General features: G+C 39.4%; 1 protein-coding gene across 1 annotated transcript; it reads right to left on the bottom strand.

Moving 5' to 3' along the window:
- Positions 1-1066: 1066 nt before the first annotated feature.
- On the bottom strand, positions 1067-12429 carry eva1a (eva-1 homolog A (C. elegans)). The gene is made up of 4 exons (XM_044346398.1): positions 12300-12429; positions 4781-4969; positions 3419-3772; positions 1067-2248 (listed from the first exon to the last, which is right to left on the bottom strand). The coding sequence occupies exons 2-4, from the start codon at positions 4881-4883 to the stop codon at positions 2136-2138; spliced, it is 570 nt and encodes a 189-aa protein (XP_044202333.1). The 5' UTR covers positions 4884-4969; positions 12300-12429; the 3' UTR covers positions 1067-2135.
- Between the last annotated feature and the right edge of the window lie 4203 nt (positions 12430-16632).

Raw genomic sequence — 16632 nt, 5'->3', positions numbered from 1 at the left:
GGCAGAGGAGCATTATGGACACCAGGGGGAGCCTGACTCTACGGTAATTAACACATTGTCACAGATTACGCAGACATGATATGGTGCATAGATACTCAGTCCAGATTCTTGTCCATCACTGCAGAGACCCTGACTTGCTTCATCAAGTGTTTAATGAACACAACTGAGCGTGTTCATCTGATTCTTGCCGCTGCATTATAGTGACTTGTAGATTCTGGGCAGTAGGAGGTGAAATTGGAGGTTAAATTTATTGCACAGTTTCTCAGAGTGAATCTGAGATGCTCGATAAATGACGTCTGATTGCTAGAACATAGAAAACTTACACCTGTTAATAATAGTAACCAAAAACAACTCAGCACAACATCCATGTTCCAACCATTATGTCATATAGTAATGTAAAGCACATTTACTCAAGTACTGTACTTAAGTACAGTTTTTAAATACTTAATTACTTTCTTAACCCTCTTCATCTTCTGTGGGACGTAAAGCCACAATGAGCTCACTATATATTCTTGTCGGCCTCCCCCCAAGTTCAGTTCATCTTGGCTAGTGCGTCCATCACAGTTCTTCACTAGATCATTTTTGGTCTTCAATGCCCGTTACTGACACCTCATGGTACTGTTTGGTACAGTATGCACTAAACGTGGGTATACGTGGGTAAACATGGGGATCTAACTAGTTATAGACATCATCTGTCTCTGCCCTTATCTATAGAGGCCTGCACTCTCTAAAACCAAAGGGTCCTGTCCGACCACAGGCCCTGCCTTTCCCTCTCTGACCACAGTACACTATGTGTTTTCAGCGCTAACTTAGTGCTCCCTCAACCCTGCTGTTAGTCGTGCCCTTGACCTTTGTGGTCTGTCAGTATCTGTGACCTCCAGTGCTGGTTGTCTTTGGCACCACTTCCCTGCCCACCAAAGATGCTTCATTGTGCTTAAGGTGGAAATTAAAGGTGGATTTTTGTCACTGCTGCCCCAGAAAAGAAAGCATTACAGAAATACACACACATGTCCCACCCTGTCAGAGGAAGAGATACACGTCGCCACAGCACCACCAAGAGCCACTATTGTGATTTTAATAAGGGAATTTATTCAATAATATGTACAGAAAACAATTTTCATAAAATCCTGGAATGAAAGTGTTTTACCTTTTCCAGCTCATTAACAAAAGAGCCCCCCAAAAAAGCAACATGATCCTCTTAAACAAGATGATCTGTTGTCTTAATGCACATCACACAACTGATAACACAACCCAGTCTACAGATGCAACCAACAGACCTGTTAGGTTATCTGTGATGTACTTTGAATGGCTCACCAACCACCACAGTCATGTTTCCTTCCTATTAGGATGCATTCAGTTTATTTGGGGGATGCAAAAATTACAACAGTAGAAGCACCAGTATGTGTAAATCCATCTTTTCCACGGAGCAAATGTCCCCATTTCACTCTCTGAATGTTCTCTCTTCCTTTTATCTTTAATCTTACAAAAAAGGTTCCAGGTCACACACCTTGATTGTATCACTGAAAAATGTTCAAACAACACAGTCTCACCAAGGTTTGAATGCATACATGAATGGGAGGCGTATGAGCTGCTGCACAGCTCCCACTCCTTCTTTATACCAGCTCCATGTTTCTCTAAAGCACCTGTTACAAATGTGAGGTTGAAAAGTTATAAAAACTTGTGTACAGTAGCTCCAAATTGGTTGCCACAAGTTACGTTTCGCAGGATGTCTCCAGGTAGAGCGTCAGATCACTTCTCTGTGTGTAAACATGAGTCTTCTGAACAGATCATGACAGCAGTCGTCTGTGGGTCCACTGTATCTTCACTTGTTGGTTCTTCAGGGAATTCTTCTTCCAGACATGTCAGTGTGATCCTTTATCAGAGGAGTAAGCCGTCACCACTCATATGTTGTCCTTGTTGTTTATACAGTGGAGGGAACTGCTCATGGCAGCTCTGGCAGTAATAGTTTGATCTGTAAGAGTCTCTTTGGTCAGTGTAACCTTTCTGTCTAATGAGTTATGTTGATTTCATACAGTGTTTTTCCATTTGTTCACTGACTTATTCACCTTTCATCCATCTGTCTGCCTGTCTACACGCTGTCCCTCAGTCTGTCTGTCTCTCTGTTTGTCCATGTGTCAGTAATATCTGTTGAGGCTTTGAGTGACTGTACTGATGTCTGGCTGTCCATTCATCCAGATCTCTCGGAGAATCCTTTCCCGCTCTTCTAGCCGCTGGGCCCGGTCCAGCTCTGATGATACACACACACACACACAGAAAGACAAAAAGGTTAAATTACCCTCCTACACTGTCCATTCACATAACCATCATATTCCACATCACTACCGAAAGGACTTTCTATTTTTAAGTACGAGTGTGTGTGTGTGTGTGTGTGTGTGTATGCCTGACAGTTGCGCCCACAGAGATGAACAGAGAGCATCTATGAGTTTGTATAAACGTGTACTGACACAGTAGAAAGCTAAATTCTAAAACATAGAAATAGAAACTGTACGTGATTACAGCTCTGATTTTAGTAACCAATTTGTTCAAATGCACATTCCTGTTAAACAGCCATGACTGATCAATATGTGTCAGCTGTTTTATTTTAGAAAGAATTTCTGAACTGTCTTATTTTACTCACAAATTGTCTTTTTAAATATTTTCAGCTCTTGTCAGTTTTTCTACTGTTTTCTAGAACTGCAAAAATTAGTTGATTAATCAATTAGTTGATTGTCAGAAAACTAATCTGCAACTATTTTGATAATTTATTCATTGTTTTAGTCCATTTTTAAGCAAAAATGCCAAATATTTGCTGATTCCTGCCTCTCAGATATGAGGATTTTCTGCTTTTTTCTGCTTTATGTAAGTAAGTGAATATCTTTGGATTTTGGACTGTTGGTCAGACAAAACAAGACATTTGAAGACATCACCCTTGGCTTTGGCAAATTATAATATTTTATAAACTAAACGATTAATCAAATAATCAAGAAAATAATCGGCAGATTAATTCATGATGAAAATAATTTTTAGTTGCTGCCCTGCTGTTTTCTAATCAATTTTGTTTAAAAGATCATAGCAGTAACTTAATGTATATTGAACAATTTCTTAATATGCAGTCTGAACAGTAAGAGTGGACACTGTGAGGATCAGATCACTTAAATCACACAAACCAAAACAAAAAAGGTTTTCACTTCTTTTGTTTTCAGTTGACCGAGAGGTGTGTGGATTATTCAGATTGACTGAGGCGTTTCTTTTTTAATTTCAAATGTAATTTAGCCCCTGTGTCACACCTGCACTGCATGAGAAATTCAGTATTTTAGTGTTTTATCTCCTACGAATATGGATCATATGTGTCACGAGTCTTTCTATGTATACGGTGTGTGTGTGTGTGTGTGTGTTTCTGTGTGTGAGAGAGAGATACCCTCAGCTGATGTGAACATGCTGGCGTGCAGCAGAGCTCTCTCAAAGCGTCTGCGTCTCCGTGCCGACAGGTCAGACGTATCATCCCAGTCCTCTGATTCACTGTCCCCAGCAGGCTCGGTCCCTCCAGATGCAACAACAGCCGTGTTGTCTGGATTACTGTCACCGGGCTGATGGTGGGGACAGCTGTGATGGCGACGCTGATGTTTGTTCCTGTGGCGCTGGCGATGATGCTTACTGTTGCCATAGCGGCAGTCTGCTCGACAGTGTATCTGGAAGACGATGGCACAGAGTGTGACAAGAAGACCAACACACACACCACCCAGAAACACCAGCGCTGTCCTCTCGGGTTGGTCTGAGGGAAAGAGAGAGAAAGGATAACCAGATAATGAAAAAAAATAGGAATAGTTTGCAATAAATTAGACAGTTATTTATATTAACTGCTGCGAGGAAGGAGAGAAAGTACAGTCTCTCCTTCCTCCTCTGCTCCCACTTCCATCTCTTCCTCTGCTATTTCCAGTTCATCTGCATGTCAGCGTCTGATTTGTTCTTTCTCACCATGTTGTTGTTTCAGATCCTGCCATCTCTCACCTGTCCACCTGCCTACACTGTTCAGTTTCCACTATCTCCTGTCATTCGATCCTGCTCACCTGTTCTTCATCTTGCTCTTAGTTATTTTTGTAAGTGTGACAGATTGTGTCTCATAACATTTGAGGTGTTGCAGCCACCTGTCTGATACCTGTTCTCTGTTCACCTGCTGACTCCTTGTAACAGATCTGCTACTGTCTTCTTTATTCATGTTTCTTCCGAGTAAACAAGTCTTTTAATCTACACCTTAATTTTCCAGAATTAGTGACAACATGAAGATACATACAGCTCAGGATAAATGATTTTTTCCAAGATAATTTGATGAGTTTTTGAATAGGAATTTAAATTTAAATTCTCACTCACACACCAATGGCAGTGAGAAACCATGCAAGGTACTGACTTGATAATGGGGAGCAATTTGGGGTTGCTCAAAGACACTTTGACATGTGGGAAGGAGGTGATTGGTGGTGGACTTGCTCTACCTGCTGAGCTTTTATTATGATTTTTTTTTTTTTGTCTTTTTAATAGAGCAAATGTCAGGAGTATACACATGAGAAATGCACTTAACAAAGATCGCTTTAAATCCAAGACCAATATTCTTGTTAGACTGTAAGAGTAATTGGAAGATAGTTTGGTGACCTTATTTTAAAAAGTGTGGCCCGGAGTCCCAAAGGGTTCCTTGTGGGAGTCCATGAGGTCCCCAGAACAATCGGCACATGATAATTGTGAACTCACACAATCACACATTGCAGTCTCTCTGATTGGACCTCCGTACCTGCAATGAAGGTGTAAGCTGCCAGCATGTTGCTCAGCAAGGCCATCTCCTGGGAGACCACCTTCACCTCCATATTTGGGCTTCCTGTCGTTGGAGCGCTCATGATTTCACATGGAGTTGAGCTTATTGTGCTCTTCTGCAGGCGTCACTGAAGCTCAGTGGAGTTCATACTTCATGTCTCCTCCACAGCTGTGCAGGTGGATTGTAGGTTTGAGGGGTGGCGGGTGAGAGGAGAGTAAGAGATAACACAGAAGAGAGAGGACAGAGAGGAGGAGTGAGTGAGTAATGACAGAGGTAAGAGACAGAAAGAACAGATGAAGGGTGGGAGGGAGAATGATGGAGATGCATTAGTGACAGTTTTTATTGACAAATCATTACCATGTTGAAAAATAATAATGCATACTGTAGACACTCCCTCTAATTTAGATTTCCAGCCAAAACCTGACAATTGATAACCTACTGTCTGCATGAAAACAGATTTATGTTAGCAGTGAGATATGGAAACTTAACCTTTAGAGGTTTCTGAACCTCTGGAGTTTGGCACTCACACTAAGTATTATTCATGCTCGTTAAATTGATCCAGACTCTGCAGCTATGTTAAGAAATATGCTCTCGTAAAATAAAGATCTCAAATCATTCCTGTTTATCCGTGACTGAAATATGTCTTGTGTGGAGACAAGTTAAAGTTATTGAGGTGCCATTTGACAAATTGGAGTTGATTATAGAGTACTGTGGAAACGCTGCAGCCTAACCCCTTAATCTATACATCACTCCCCACTTCCCCCCTCACCATAAACATGCCTGAGCTGTTAGTCTGCAGAGTTTGGAGGAGAAACATCCACGAGGCATTCATACCTCAGATAAACTGTCACATACCAATAATCAAATGTAAGATCACACTCATACAGTACACATACATATACATGAAGTAGTAAAGCAAATAAACACACACACACCTTCATGCACTCATGTAGGATACACTCAAAGGCTGCACACACAACATACACACACACACACACCAACATATAACATTATGTACAGAGGAAAATTATCTAGATAACTTGGGGGAAGAACAAGATTGTAAAGTGGATTGTAAAGACTTTCTTGTTCAGTGAAGTAAAAATTAAAAACTTGTTCTCATAGCAGGCTTGAATAGTTGTCATGGACTGTGGACACACTCTGTGTTCAACTGACATACTGAATATAGTTTCATGCTTACGTCAGACAAGCTTTTAAAAAATTGAAGCCTGAAAACTCAGTTGTGTTGAATCTAATCTACACCTTGGACACACACACCTGTTAAACAGTGTTAAATTCTTGCACTGTGAGAATCCACCATAAGATGTCCATGTGACATTTAGACTTCAAACTTTCAGTGTGACAAGTACACAGGATTGAGGGGTCATTGTTTTGTATTGTATAATATGAGGGATTTATGGAAGAAAAGCATAACTCTACATTTTAATTTAGCCTAAACAGTGATACTGCTGCAAGCTATTTTCCTCAAAAATCATAATAGTTGAGTAGAAACAACTATGAATCAAGGGAAGTTAAGTAAATTGGTCATCAGTTTATTTATAATGATTCTTATTCAACCACTAGGTGGCAACAAATCACCATCAATGTTTCTGCCAATTTAAACTTTATAGCAGGTAGGCTAAATACAATCAATTCAGTCAGATTAAGATGTGACTGGTCCTGCAGCTGGTCACAAACACATAGACACATTATACAGACAAGACGTTGCTGTCAAAGACCAGTTCATGCACTGGACCAGGACTGAGCAAAGTCTCAGAACAAGACACATATCTATAGTCTGGAGATTTTTAAAAAGCCACACTGCTTCTGCCCTGTTGCTTGGCTCTAGTTTCACAGGTCTTCAAGGATAGGTTCACAATTTTTCAAGCCTGTCCTAAAACAATAGGTGCTGTAATCATTCCTCTTGTTCATCCTGACCGTTAAAGGATCCCTTCATAATGCGATTTCAATGTAAGTGATAAGGGACCAAATCCATAGCGCTCCTTTTGCAAAAATATCTTGTGTCAAAGTCCCTCTTTTTGTTATGATCCTTCCACTGCAGCTGAACAGGAAAACACTGTCTGTCAAGACACAAAGAGGGATTTTTTTTACTAGAAAGTGTAACTGTGGAAGAACTCAGACAGCCGAAGCGTCATATTATCTTCAGATAAACTTTTAAATTCATTTTTGTACAAAGTGAGGACTGAATCAGAATTTGTCCACCATCACTTACATCAAAATTGCATTTGGAGGAGATCTTTTAATGGTCAGTATGAACAGAAGGAATGATTACAGCAAGCAAAAGCTGTTTCAGTGTTTATGTGGGCATCTGACTATTGTTTTAAGACAGACGCAAACAATTGTGAAACTGCCTTTAATGCTAAATAACTATAAAATAACTCTTATGGATGTAAAATCACACAGAATTCATCCAAATAGGAGAAACAAAGCAAGCTGTTATTGGGACACATACACAGCACTCATAGACTAAGCTACAGTAGTTTGCACCAGCCAAGTTAAATGTAGAGATAGAGACAAATAGTTCTATACGGTATTGTCTAGACATGTAGCCCCACACCCAGTTACCTCTTCTGAAACTCCCCCACATCACTCAGAATTATACCTTCAGTGTGTGTGTGTGTGTTATTTGATGGCTCTGGTATATAAATCGTAAATACCCTGACAGGTCGAGACTAACTGATGGTAGAGAGATATTGAAGGAGATCACAGATGGGAAGTGGGTACACAGGGCATCCCTGACCAGTCAGACTAATAGAGCTCAAGATCCTTCATTGTGACAGGAGAGGAGGATTGAGAGAGATGGAATAAAATGAGCAAGGAAGCAGATAAAGAGGAGGTGACTCCACTGTGTCAGCCTGTCTTTCTTCTTTCTAAGCTGATCTGCTCAGTCAAAGGGCTCCACAGCCTCGGGGACAGAAAAGGTCTCATCATGTTTTTATCTCGGGGCGACACCTTGCCTAAATTGCCTAAGTGCTCCAACTTACAGGAACTTACACTTTCCAATACAGCAAGTTTTGGGGAGTTTAGCCTGAATGGAGAACAAAAATATGTAGCTCAATAGTTCCCAACTTGTATATGTGAGGTGTCACAAGTTGATTAACACATTAGGAAAGAAGAAAAACAAATTTGCTACATAAAACTATGACTTTTCTCTTATCTTTGCTTTTAAATTGTAAAATACTAAAATACTTTTTACCTTGTTATGACCTCGCTCAAGTGGCCAAAACAAATGAGAGACACACTATGTAAGAGTTTCACCAAAAGATAAGTTTAATAACCCAAATTAACTAAATATTTAAAGTATGGGGTGTGTAAATCAGTGGTATCAGTAGTGTATGTAATGCATGAGTGAGTGTGTGTGTGTGTGTGTGTGTGTGTGTGTGTGTGTGTGTGTGTGTGTGTGTGTTTGTGTTGTAGGGTGCATGAAATCAAAAACAAGGAACTAAAGCAACATAACCAAATCTAAAGGGGTGCCTGTAGGAGAGAGCAGAACTGCAGCAGCACAGCAGATGAGTATCAGAGAGAAAGCTGTCTGCTGCAGTCAGGCTTAAATAACCCGGGAACCCACTGGGGTCCTCAGGTGTTCCAGGTTACACTAATGATCCACCTGCAGAGTGAACAAAGACAGGTGAACCACACGGCAACCCCGAGATGACAGCAGGGGTCATCACAAGCTCTTCAGGCTTCTAAAAGATATTCAGGTTAAACAATTTGAGAAAGAAAGATTCTTCTTTGCATGAACTGCTTTAGAGGGTCATAAGACAAACTGGTTGGGAACCACTGACCTAAATTATAGATTGTTTGATGCTCTGTGCTCTCAGATTTACACACACTGTGTTGAGTGATAGCAGGTGACTTACAGTAAAGTGCATTAACTGAAAAAATGTAAAAACGTGAACTAAATGTATGACAATAATTAAAATATTTAAACATTTTGAACTACTGAGGCCTTATGTGTTCCCATCAAGGGCAATCATACTTACATATATTATTACATTACATGTAACGACATCTGGTTAAAAAGTGGTTACATACAGTAACCACTTACAAGATTGAACTATGCTGCCATTCCAAAAATGATCCTCTAAACAATCCTGTTTATATCAGTTAATGTCCAGCTAATAAAAGCTCACTTCTCTTACTGTGGATAATGCAGATTAGCAATTATCACTCAGTACAGTTACAGAGTTGTGTGATGGTGGCAGATAAAAGTTTATTGGGTTCACCAACATTCAAATCCTGCAACATCCTACAGTCCCCTTTAAGCAGCCCCCCTTTCAAAGATAAATGAATTCTGTCCTGAGTTACTTTTATTCTCTTTCTCTGTAATATTGTAGATAAGCAAACACATATTGAGTGATGCATTAAATCTGAACTGTGCTTGAAGCCTAATTACACTATAAAATCATGCATGCCTTAGTTAAAACTTATTACTTTCATTCTTCACTAATATTTCATAATGTTTTCATCCGAAAGTTTGTAAATCTCGTCTTCCAGATAAAATCAAACTCTGTATATGTGATTGAAGCCTCATTATACTAATCAAGTTATGTAAGTATTGAACCCAGAGTGGAGCAGGGTTACAAGGACACAGATGTTTACTGTATTTCCCTTTTTTTCGTAGAATTTCTTAATTTTATGAATGTGTCAGTTATGAGTTTCCTAGCTGACAACTTTCAGCACAGCTCATTACATGTGAACGTGTAGTCAATAACTGTTTATGAGCCTTTTACCCATTACACTCTTTATTGATTATAGGCTAAATGACTTAATGATGATGACAGACCAGATTTCATGACAAACATTAAACTGTAAATGTTAATATCATATCATAGAAACTGCAATAAAATTCTTTAAAACAGCACAGGAGTGTAACAGTGGCAAAACGGGTGTGTTGTACGCTCATGTTGTGAAGCTGTGAAGACGTGGAGTTTGGCCTGGCAGAAGTTTGAACTCAAACAGATAAAAAATGGATGATGCTCTCAGAGAAGATGAAACTGGCCTATTTTTTAAAGGAGGATTTCAGCTGTAAAACCCCAAACAGACGATGCAGCACTCTTCACCTGTTAGTGAAAACTGAGATCACACTGAAGTACAAATGGTTTCCTCTGTCATGTTTTTGTGCCCAGTAAAAGGAAGATTTGTCTCATCCTCTAGTGTTCATTAGCATAAAACAAACCTCGGGCGCATGCAATTATGTTACAAAACCAATGCAACAGTCAAAAAGTGAAGCATCAACACGGCGAGTGCAAGAGGAAGCAACACAGCAACAAATCACATGACACTGCAGTGCAAAATAACACAAAAAAATACAACACAACCTCCGAGCAATTCTAAATTCACTGACTGTCAGGGTCATTTTGTGATGTTGTGTGTAAATGCTGCAGGACGTGACTGCCCTTCTCTCTCCCTTTCTCTGGCTCGCTCTCCACTTCTGTCTTTTGGATTTGACAATTTGGGTTACTGTTTGTTACAGCAAAAGTCATGTCATCACATGCTATCATAAATAATTCATAGTTCAATATATTCATAGCACGCTTTTTTTATATTTAGCATTTCATAAATCACACTTTGATGTTTTAAACACTTTGAAATATAAAAACAGCTTTGATCCTTTTGTTTCATGTGTCTATACAACATTTATGAACAAATGCCAGCAGAGAACACATGAAAAAAAACAAAAAAAAAACAGAGACAGACATCCATCACAGGTGGATGTTGTGTAAAATCATACCAAAATGTACTATCAGGCAGCTGAACATCACAGTTATGGTAATATGAGACACATGGCCTCCAGCAGTCACAGTCTGTCCAACAGTCTAGACAACAAGACCTGTTTACACTGATGACATGACTACGCATGAGAGGATATTTATCACTGTTTATCCTGCTCTATCTATCTATCTATCTATCTATCTATCTATCTATCTATCTATCTATCTATCTATCTATCTATCTATCTATACATCTATCTATACATCTATCTATCTACTTATCTATCTATCTATATCTATCTATCTATCTATCTATCTATCTATCTATCTATCTATCTATCTATCTATCTATCTATCTATCTATCTACCTATCTATCTATCTATCTATCTATCAATCTATCTATCTATACATCTATCTATACATCTATCGATACGTCTATTTAAACTATCCAACTGGACTGTCTATCAAAAATAACGAAAGAATAGTCAACAATTTGGGAAATTCACTTAATTTCAAAATTCAAGTAACCTCTTTCTTGTGACTATGGTAAATATGTAGTCAAAACCGCCGACCAGCACCTCTAAAGCTCAACAGTTAATGTGTTATTTCTCATTGTTTTCGTACAAAATAAGAGGCGTAAAACGTCAAATCACCTTTATACGGGGGTTATGCACAGGACTAATTCTTGGCTGGGACCAGTGACTTCCTGCCATCTTCGCTGATTGCCTAGCAACTGGTGATGGACAGTCAAGAAACAGTCCAGCAAATAACCACTGAATTGATATTTTTGCATGTTAATTTTTATATGGATTAAAGAAACAAGATATAATGTGTTCATTACTGAGTGTCAGTGCTGCTAAGCAGATTTTGTCCCCTTTGTACAGAGCCAGGCTAGCAGTTTCCCTTTGTTTCCAGTCTTTGTGCTAAGCTAAGCTAATCAGCTGCTCGCTCTGGCCACATATACAGATATGAGAGTGGTATTGATCTCCTCATTCAGCTCTTGTCAAGAAAGCAAATAATTGTATTTCCCAAAACTATTAAATGTGGTTTAAACTACACAAAAAACTGAATGATTCAGGTTTATTGCATGTTGTATGTTTTCAGCCACAGAAAAGTTGATATGCAAGCAGCTTTTTTTGTGCATGTGTCATCCTGTGTGGTATAATCCAATCTTTTTTTTTTCTTTTTTTTCTGTTTTTTGCTCTATGACCAACAGTTACACCAAGATACTTTCTTTTTTCTCCTTTTTTTCCCCTCCTCTCTGTCTCTCTCTCTCTGTGCAGTCTGGCCAAACTCTTATGTGGCACAATAGCTCTTTGTTTTTCTCCATGTGGTTGAGAAGACTATATGGTTCCTATGCCCGCAGCTTAGCCCACATTGTACGCCAGCACCCACACACACACTCACACACACATCGTACTCATACTCATCACACTTAAAGCGTATTTCTCCCTCTCTGTGTGTGTGTGTGTGTGTGTGTGTAATTCTAATGCAATGTGACACTGGCCTTTCCCTCCTCTGCAACATTGCTATCTGACATGACCTGCAGAGAGAGAGAGGGCAGAGACAGAGACAGAGAATGTACACAGAATTAGAAACGTAAGAGACGGAGAGAATTAGAGCAAGAGAAAGCAAAGATAGTCGAGAGGGAGAAAGAGTCATGTGTGGAGGGGAAAAAAAGTCAGCAAGAAGAGAAAGAAAACCTACGCCACACTAGACAGCATCATAATATGAAAGTCTCAACACACATACTGTTTATACTTACATTTCAATGATGCCAAGATCCCATTTGAAGTGTTTCCTCCTCTCCTCCTCTCCACTCCTCTCCTCTCCTCTCCACTCCTCTCCTCTCCTCTCCTCTCCCCAACTCTTATCTCCTCTCCTCTCTTCTTCTCCTCTCCTTCCTCCTCTCCTCTCCTCTCCTCTCCTCTCCTCTCCTCTCTCTCAGCTCTGGTCCTCTCCTCTGGACTTATCCGCTCTGAACTCCTCTACCCTCTGCACTCTACTCTCTCCTCCCCTTTCCTCTCCGATCCTCTCCTATTATCTCCTCTCTGCTCTTTGCCTTTCCCTCAAAGAGAAAAGAAAAAACAGTATAATTATATGTATAAATCTTCTGTGTCCTCCCCCAGTTGTCAGATGGGCCCACGTATACAAGCCTTCCTCTTCCCTTCACTTTCTTTCCAGCGGTAAGAAGATACAAATTAAAAATTTCAGTCATTCTCTTTTTCCCTTCAGTTCTTCTCTCTTTGACGTAGCAGCAGCAGCAGCAGCAGGAGGGGTGTTGCTCCGACTGTTTTCCAGAGTGCAGTTCTCTGATATTCCATTTTAGTTTTTCCAGGTTATTTTCCAGACAGAGAGGTCAGGCCTTCAGGGCAGAAATGTGACATAAGAGACCCCGACAGGTTGACTTAATCTCTCTCTTCTCTCTCTGCCAAATGTCTGCAGCCTTTCTAGCTTTTCTCTCTCTCACACATGTACAGTACTTTAACAAAAGCACACACACACACAGTCACACACATAGTAAATGCAGATTCGCTGCTTCTGCCTTCTCGGTTTCTCTCCCTGTCGTCCATGCAGAACATTCAGCAGAAGGGGGGGGGGGGGGGGGGGGGGGGGGGGGGGGGGGGGGGGGGGGTAAAAGAAGGAGAGAGGGAGGGACTGAGTGACAGCAAAGCAAACATAATGCCTTACAGAAAAAGCACTTTCACTCACATGTGAATATTTAGAATTGACATGTGAAATACTGCATTTGATATATGAAGCAAGTAATTACGTGTCCAAAAAACACATGTCTCTATATGTGAATAATATTAATGCGAAATTTCTGAAAATCTCTTCTCATGTCATGTAAATTGATCACATATGAAACAGAGTTCAACATGTGATAAACATTTTGTTTGGAAAGAGATAAAAGCAGCAAAGGTGAAGAAAAGGAAAGACAGAGAGTATTGTTAGGGTGATGGGGAATTCATTCAGCTTGGGGAATTCACCTCCGTACTGCATGTTCACACACATCGATGGATGATTATACACTCTACCTGCTGTTGTTGTTGTTGATGCATCATGAAAAACTTACAGGAACTTGTGTGTGTTTGTTCCTGTGAAGGCTTTATGGGACTGAGGGAATGATGTTTTAGAGCTGAATCGACAATTTTCTAAAAATAACTTTATATCAGATAACGTTTATGAAACTTTTATTAGCCAACCTGTCATCCTGGCAGGTTATTTTTGTGCACAGGTTATGCAATATGAAAACCGTGAAAAAAACTCCTCCTGTTTCTGGTCGGGGGCTGACAAAGTTATCCACTTCAACAGCTCTCAACAGGTATATGCAAAAAATGTGTCCTAAAACTGTATGTTAAAACTTTGCTTTTAGGTAGAGTACTGTCATTATCACTATTGTCGGCTCTGAATATAATGAGAGTGACATTATGAACTAAGTGTTTTGCCTTTTTCAGTCACGCTGAACAATAAAAAACTGTTCTCATCTGTCTTACATGAACAAAACTATGAGTCTACAGCCATGATAGCAGCCCGGGCAACATGCTTTGAGTTAAGTGCTAACACATCTTAGCTTAACTAAGGATGATGGGAACATAATTAGTTTTTCAAGCATTTCGGAAAACAGAGTATTGGACAAATTAAAATTTGATGTGGTGTTATATGAAAAGTGTTATATGAAAATGTTTCATCCTGAGGGGGACATCAATACCTCAAAAGACCAAATTTCATGACAATCAATTCGAGACATTTCACTCAAATCCACAAATGGTGTGCGCTAGAGGAAAAGTCAGGAGATTAACAAAGTCATTAGGATTCATCCTCTGTGCAACATGAATGTGTGAACAAAATTTAATTGCAATCCAATATTGTTTGACATATTTCAGCTCGGACCATATTGGTTGACAGAACAATATAGATAGTTGTGGTTGTCAGATAAGATAGACCACAATGTCGCACTGCTAGCATGGCTACAAACAACTAACTACAACTATCGGTTTTAATCCCTTTGGTCTATTAATGTCCATCCATTGTTCACCTTCATGTTTGTTCTTGTTTTATGTCACCAGTTGTTCATGTGTTCATCACAATAACGTGGAGTCTCAGTGGCCTCCTCCCCCCATATATCCTAACTCTTGTACAAATTACTGAATCAACAACTAAACATATGCATTTGTAAACATTATTTATCAGTGCAACATTTAATTTTACTCAAAAGAGTTGTGATCTCAAATGTGCCTTTAATCAATATGAAATCTCAGCACATTTTAGCCAACCTTCTTCTCAACAGACTGCACATTACTGAGGAGAGAACATTACAGAACATTAATTCCTCCATGATTATTCTCTGAACTCATTAAGGGTAGGAATAAACACATTTTCTTTTCTCAGTGCTACACTGGAAGGATACTGTATCATAGAATAAAAGAGAAATTAATAAGATGTTACAATTTTTTCTTATCCTCCTCACTAACCTCAGGGCCACCTCACTTACCTTGCTCTCCTCACCTTCATCTTCAGATCATTTAATCTCCGTCTACTTTACATCTTATCTGTTTCTGATATTTTGTCCACCAGCATTTACATACATGAAGGGGACAGAATATCAGAAAAACTTCTAAATAAGATAGAACTACTCTCCTGAGACTGAAAACGTAATCACTGTCATTACTCTTTGGAGTTATTTCTAAACAAACGAACATGAGGGTAAAGGAACACGTAACCCAGTGCAGCTGTGTAGCTCGGCGTGTTTTTAATAGTTTTTGGACAACAACAGAGGTCTGCAGCACAGAAGAATAAGATATATCAGGCTTTGGATACACACACAATACTTGTAAGTATAGAATCAATTCACAGTTGATTTAGCTCTGTGCCTGAGATTTGTTGGCAGTAAGAAAATAAATCCTTTAAACAAGACAGAAATCTACAGCTGCACTCTGTGAGGCTATGCTTAGGCACAGTAGGGTTTTGAGCTAAATGCTAATGTCAGCATTTTCACCTAACATGCAACAACAAATGGATTCATCCTCTGGGAAACATGAATGTCAGTACACAATTTCATGGTAATCCGCCCAGTAGATGTTGAGATATTTCAGTGGTGGATCAACCGACTGATATTGCCATACAGCCAAGTTAAAAATGCACTGAAATGGAAAGAGGGTACAACAACAGAAGAAAGTAATAGTCCACCCATATCCTATATCTTTGAGAAGATTATAGCATAGATGAAAGTGAAGATAATAATCAGAAGCGCCTTCTGAAGAATAATGTGAATCAAGCATTCAGAAGCCAAAATATCCTTTGAACACAGACAAATGTGATTAGAAAACCAAAACTTTCCTCATTGACTCCTCCATCATTGATCACCTCAACATCATCATTACTAAAAGAAAAAAACACAGATCTAAACCTTGTTCTACATACAGAATACACAACACACGAACCACTTACCATCCATAATGCATCCATTTCTGCACCTCCTGCTTAGTGTGATAAAATATTAACTCCCTTAACTCTGTGCAGTGTACTCTGCGTGGAATTGTTGTCAGTCATCTCTGAAATAGCAAGGGACAGGAATTGTGAGCTTCAGATGCTGTGTGAGTGCACGCTGAGCCTAAACCACAATACAGTCGTTGCTCCACTGGTATTTCATTTCATTATTCATGAGCAATGGGTGAACCTTCAGGTCAGCGGGGGCAGTCTAGTCTCCTAGTCCAAGTCCATCAGCAAAACAAAGCAGCATCAGCTTCATTATGGATGAAAGTCATGAATATTTACTGATAAATTTAAACATGCACGCCAGTCAAAAATAGTTAAACAGAGCTACAAATATCCAAAGTGCAGTGGCCTGTGGCATCCTCAGTAGGAACTAATGGGCCTGTTAGTGACCCAGCAGGAGGACATAGCACGCAGGTTTCAGATTAAAAAAAAAATGGGTTTTTACTTACCTCCCAAAATGAGAGAGAACAAAGCAAAATGATTATTAACTAAAAATAGGTCAACAAAACCAAACTGAGCTCAAAATAAAACTGAGCCAAGTGACCTAAACTAACCTCAAGAAAACATAAAAATATATGACCAAATACATATATACTGAC

Source organism: Thunnus albacares, chromosome 1 (genome assembly GCF_914725855.1).
Source record: "Thunnus albacares chromosome 1, fThuAlb1.1, whole genome shotgun sequence".
NCBI classification, from domain to species: Eukaryota; Metazoa; Chordata; class Actinopteri; order Scombriformes; family Scombridae; genus Thunnus; species Thunnus albacares.
This window is presented reverse-complemented; position numbering and strand designations above follow the sequence as displayed.

Coding starts and splice junctions, on each gene's coding strand:
- eva1a (XM_044346398.1), bottom strand. CDS start 4,883: ATGAGCGCTCCAACGACAGGAAGCCCAAATATGGAGGTGAAGGTGGTC. Junction 3,773..4,780: donor AGCTTACACCTTCATTGCAG/GTACGGAGGTCC, acceptor TCTTTCCCTCAG/ACCAACCCGAGAGGACAGCG. Junction 2,249..3,418: donor CATGTTCACATCAGCTGAGG/GTATCTCTCTCT, acceptor GTGTATCATCAG/AGCTGGACCGGGCCCAGCGG.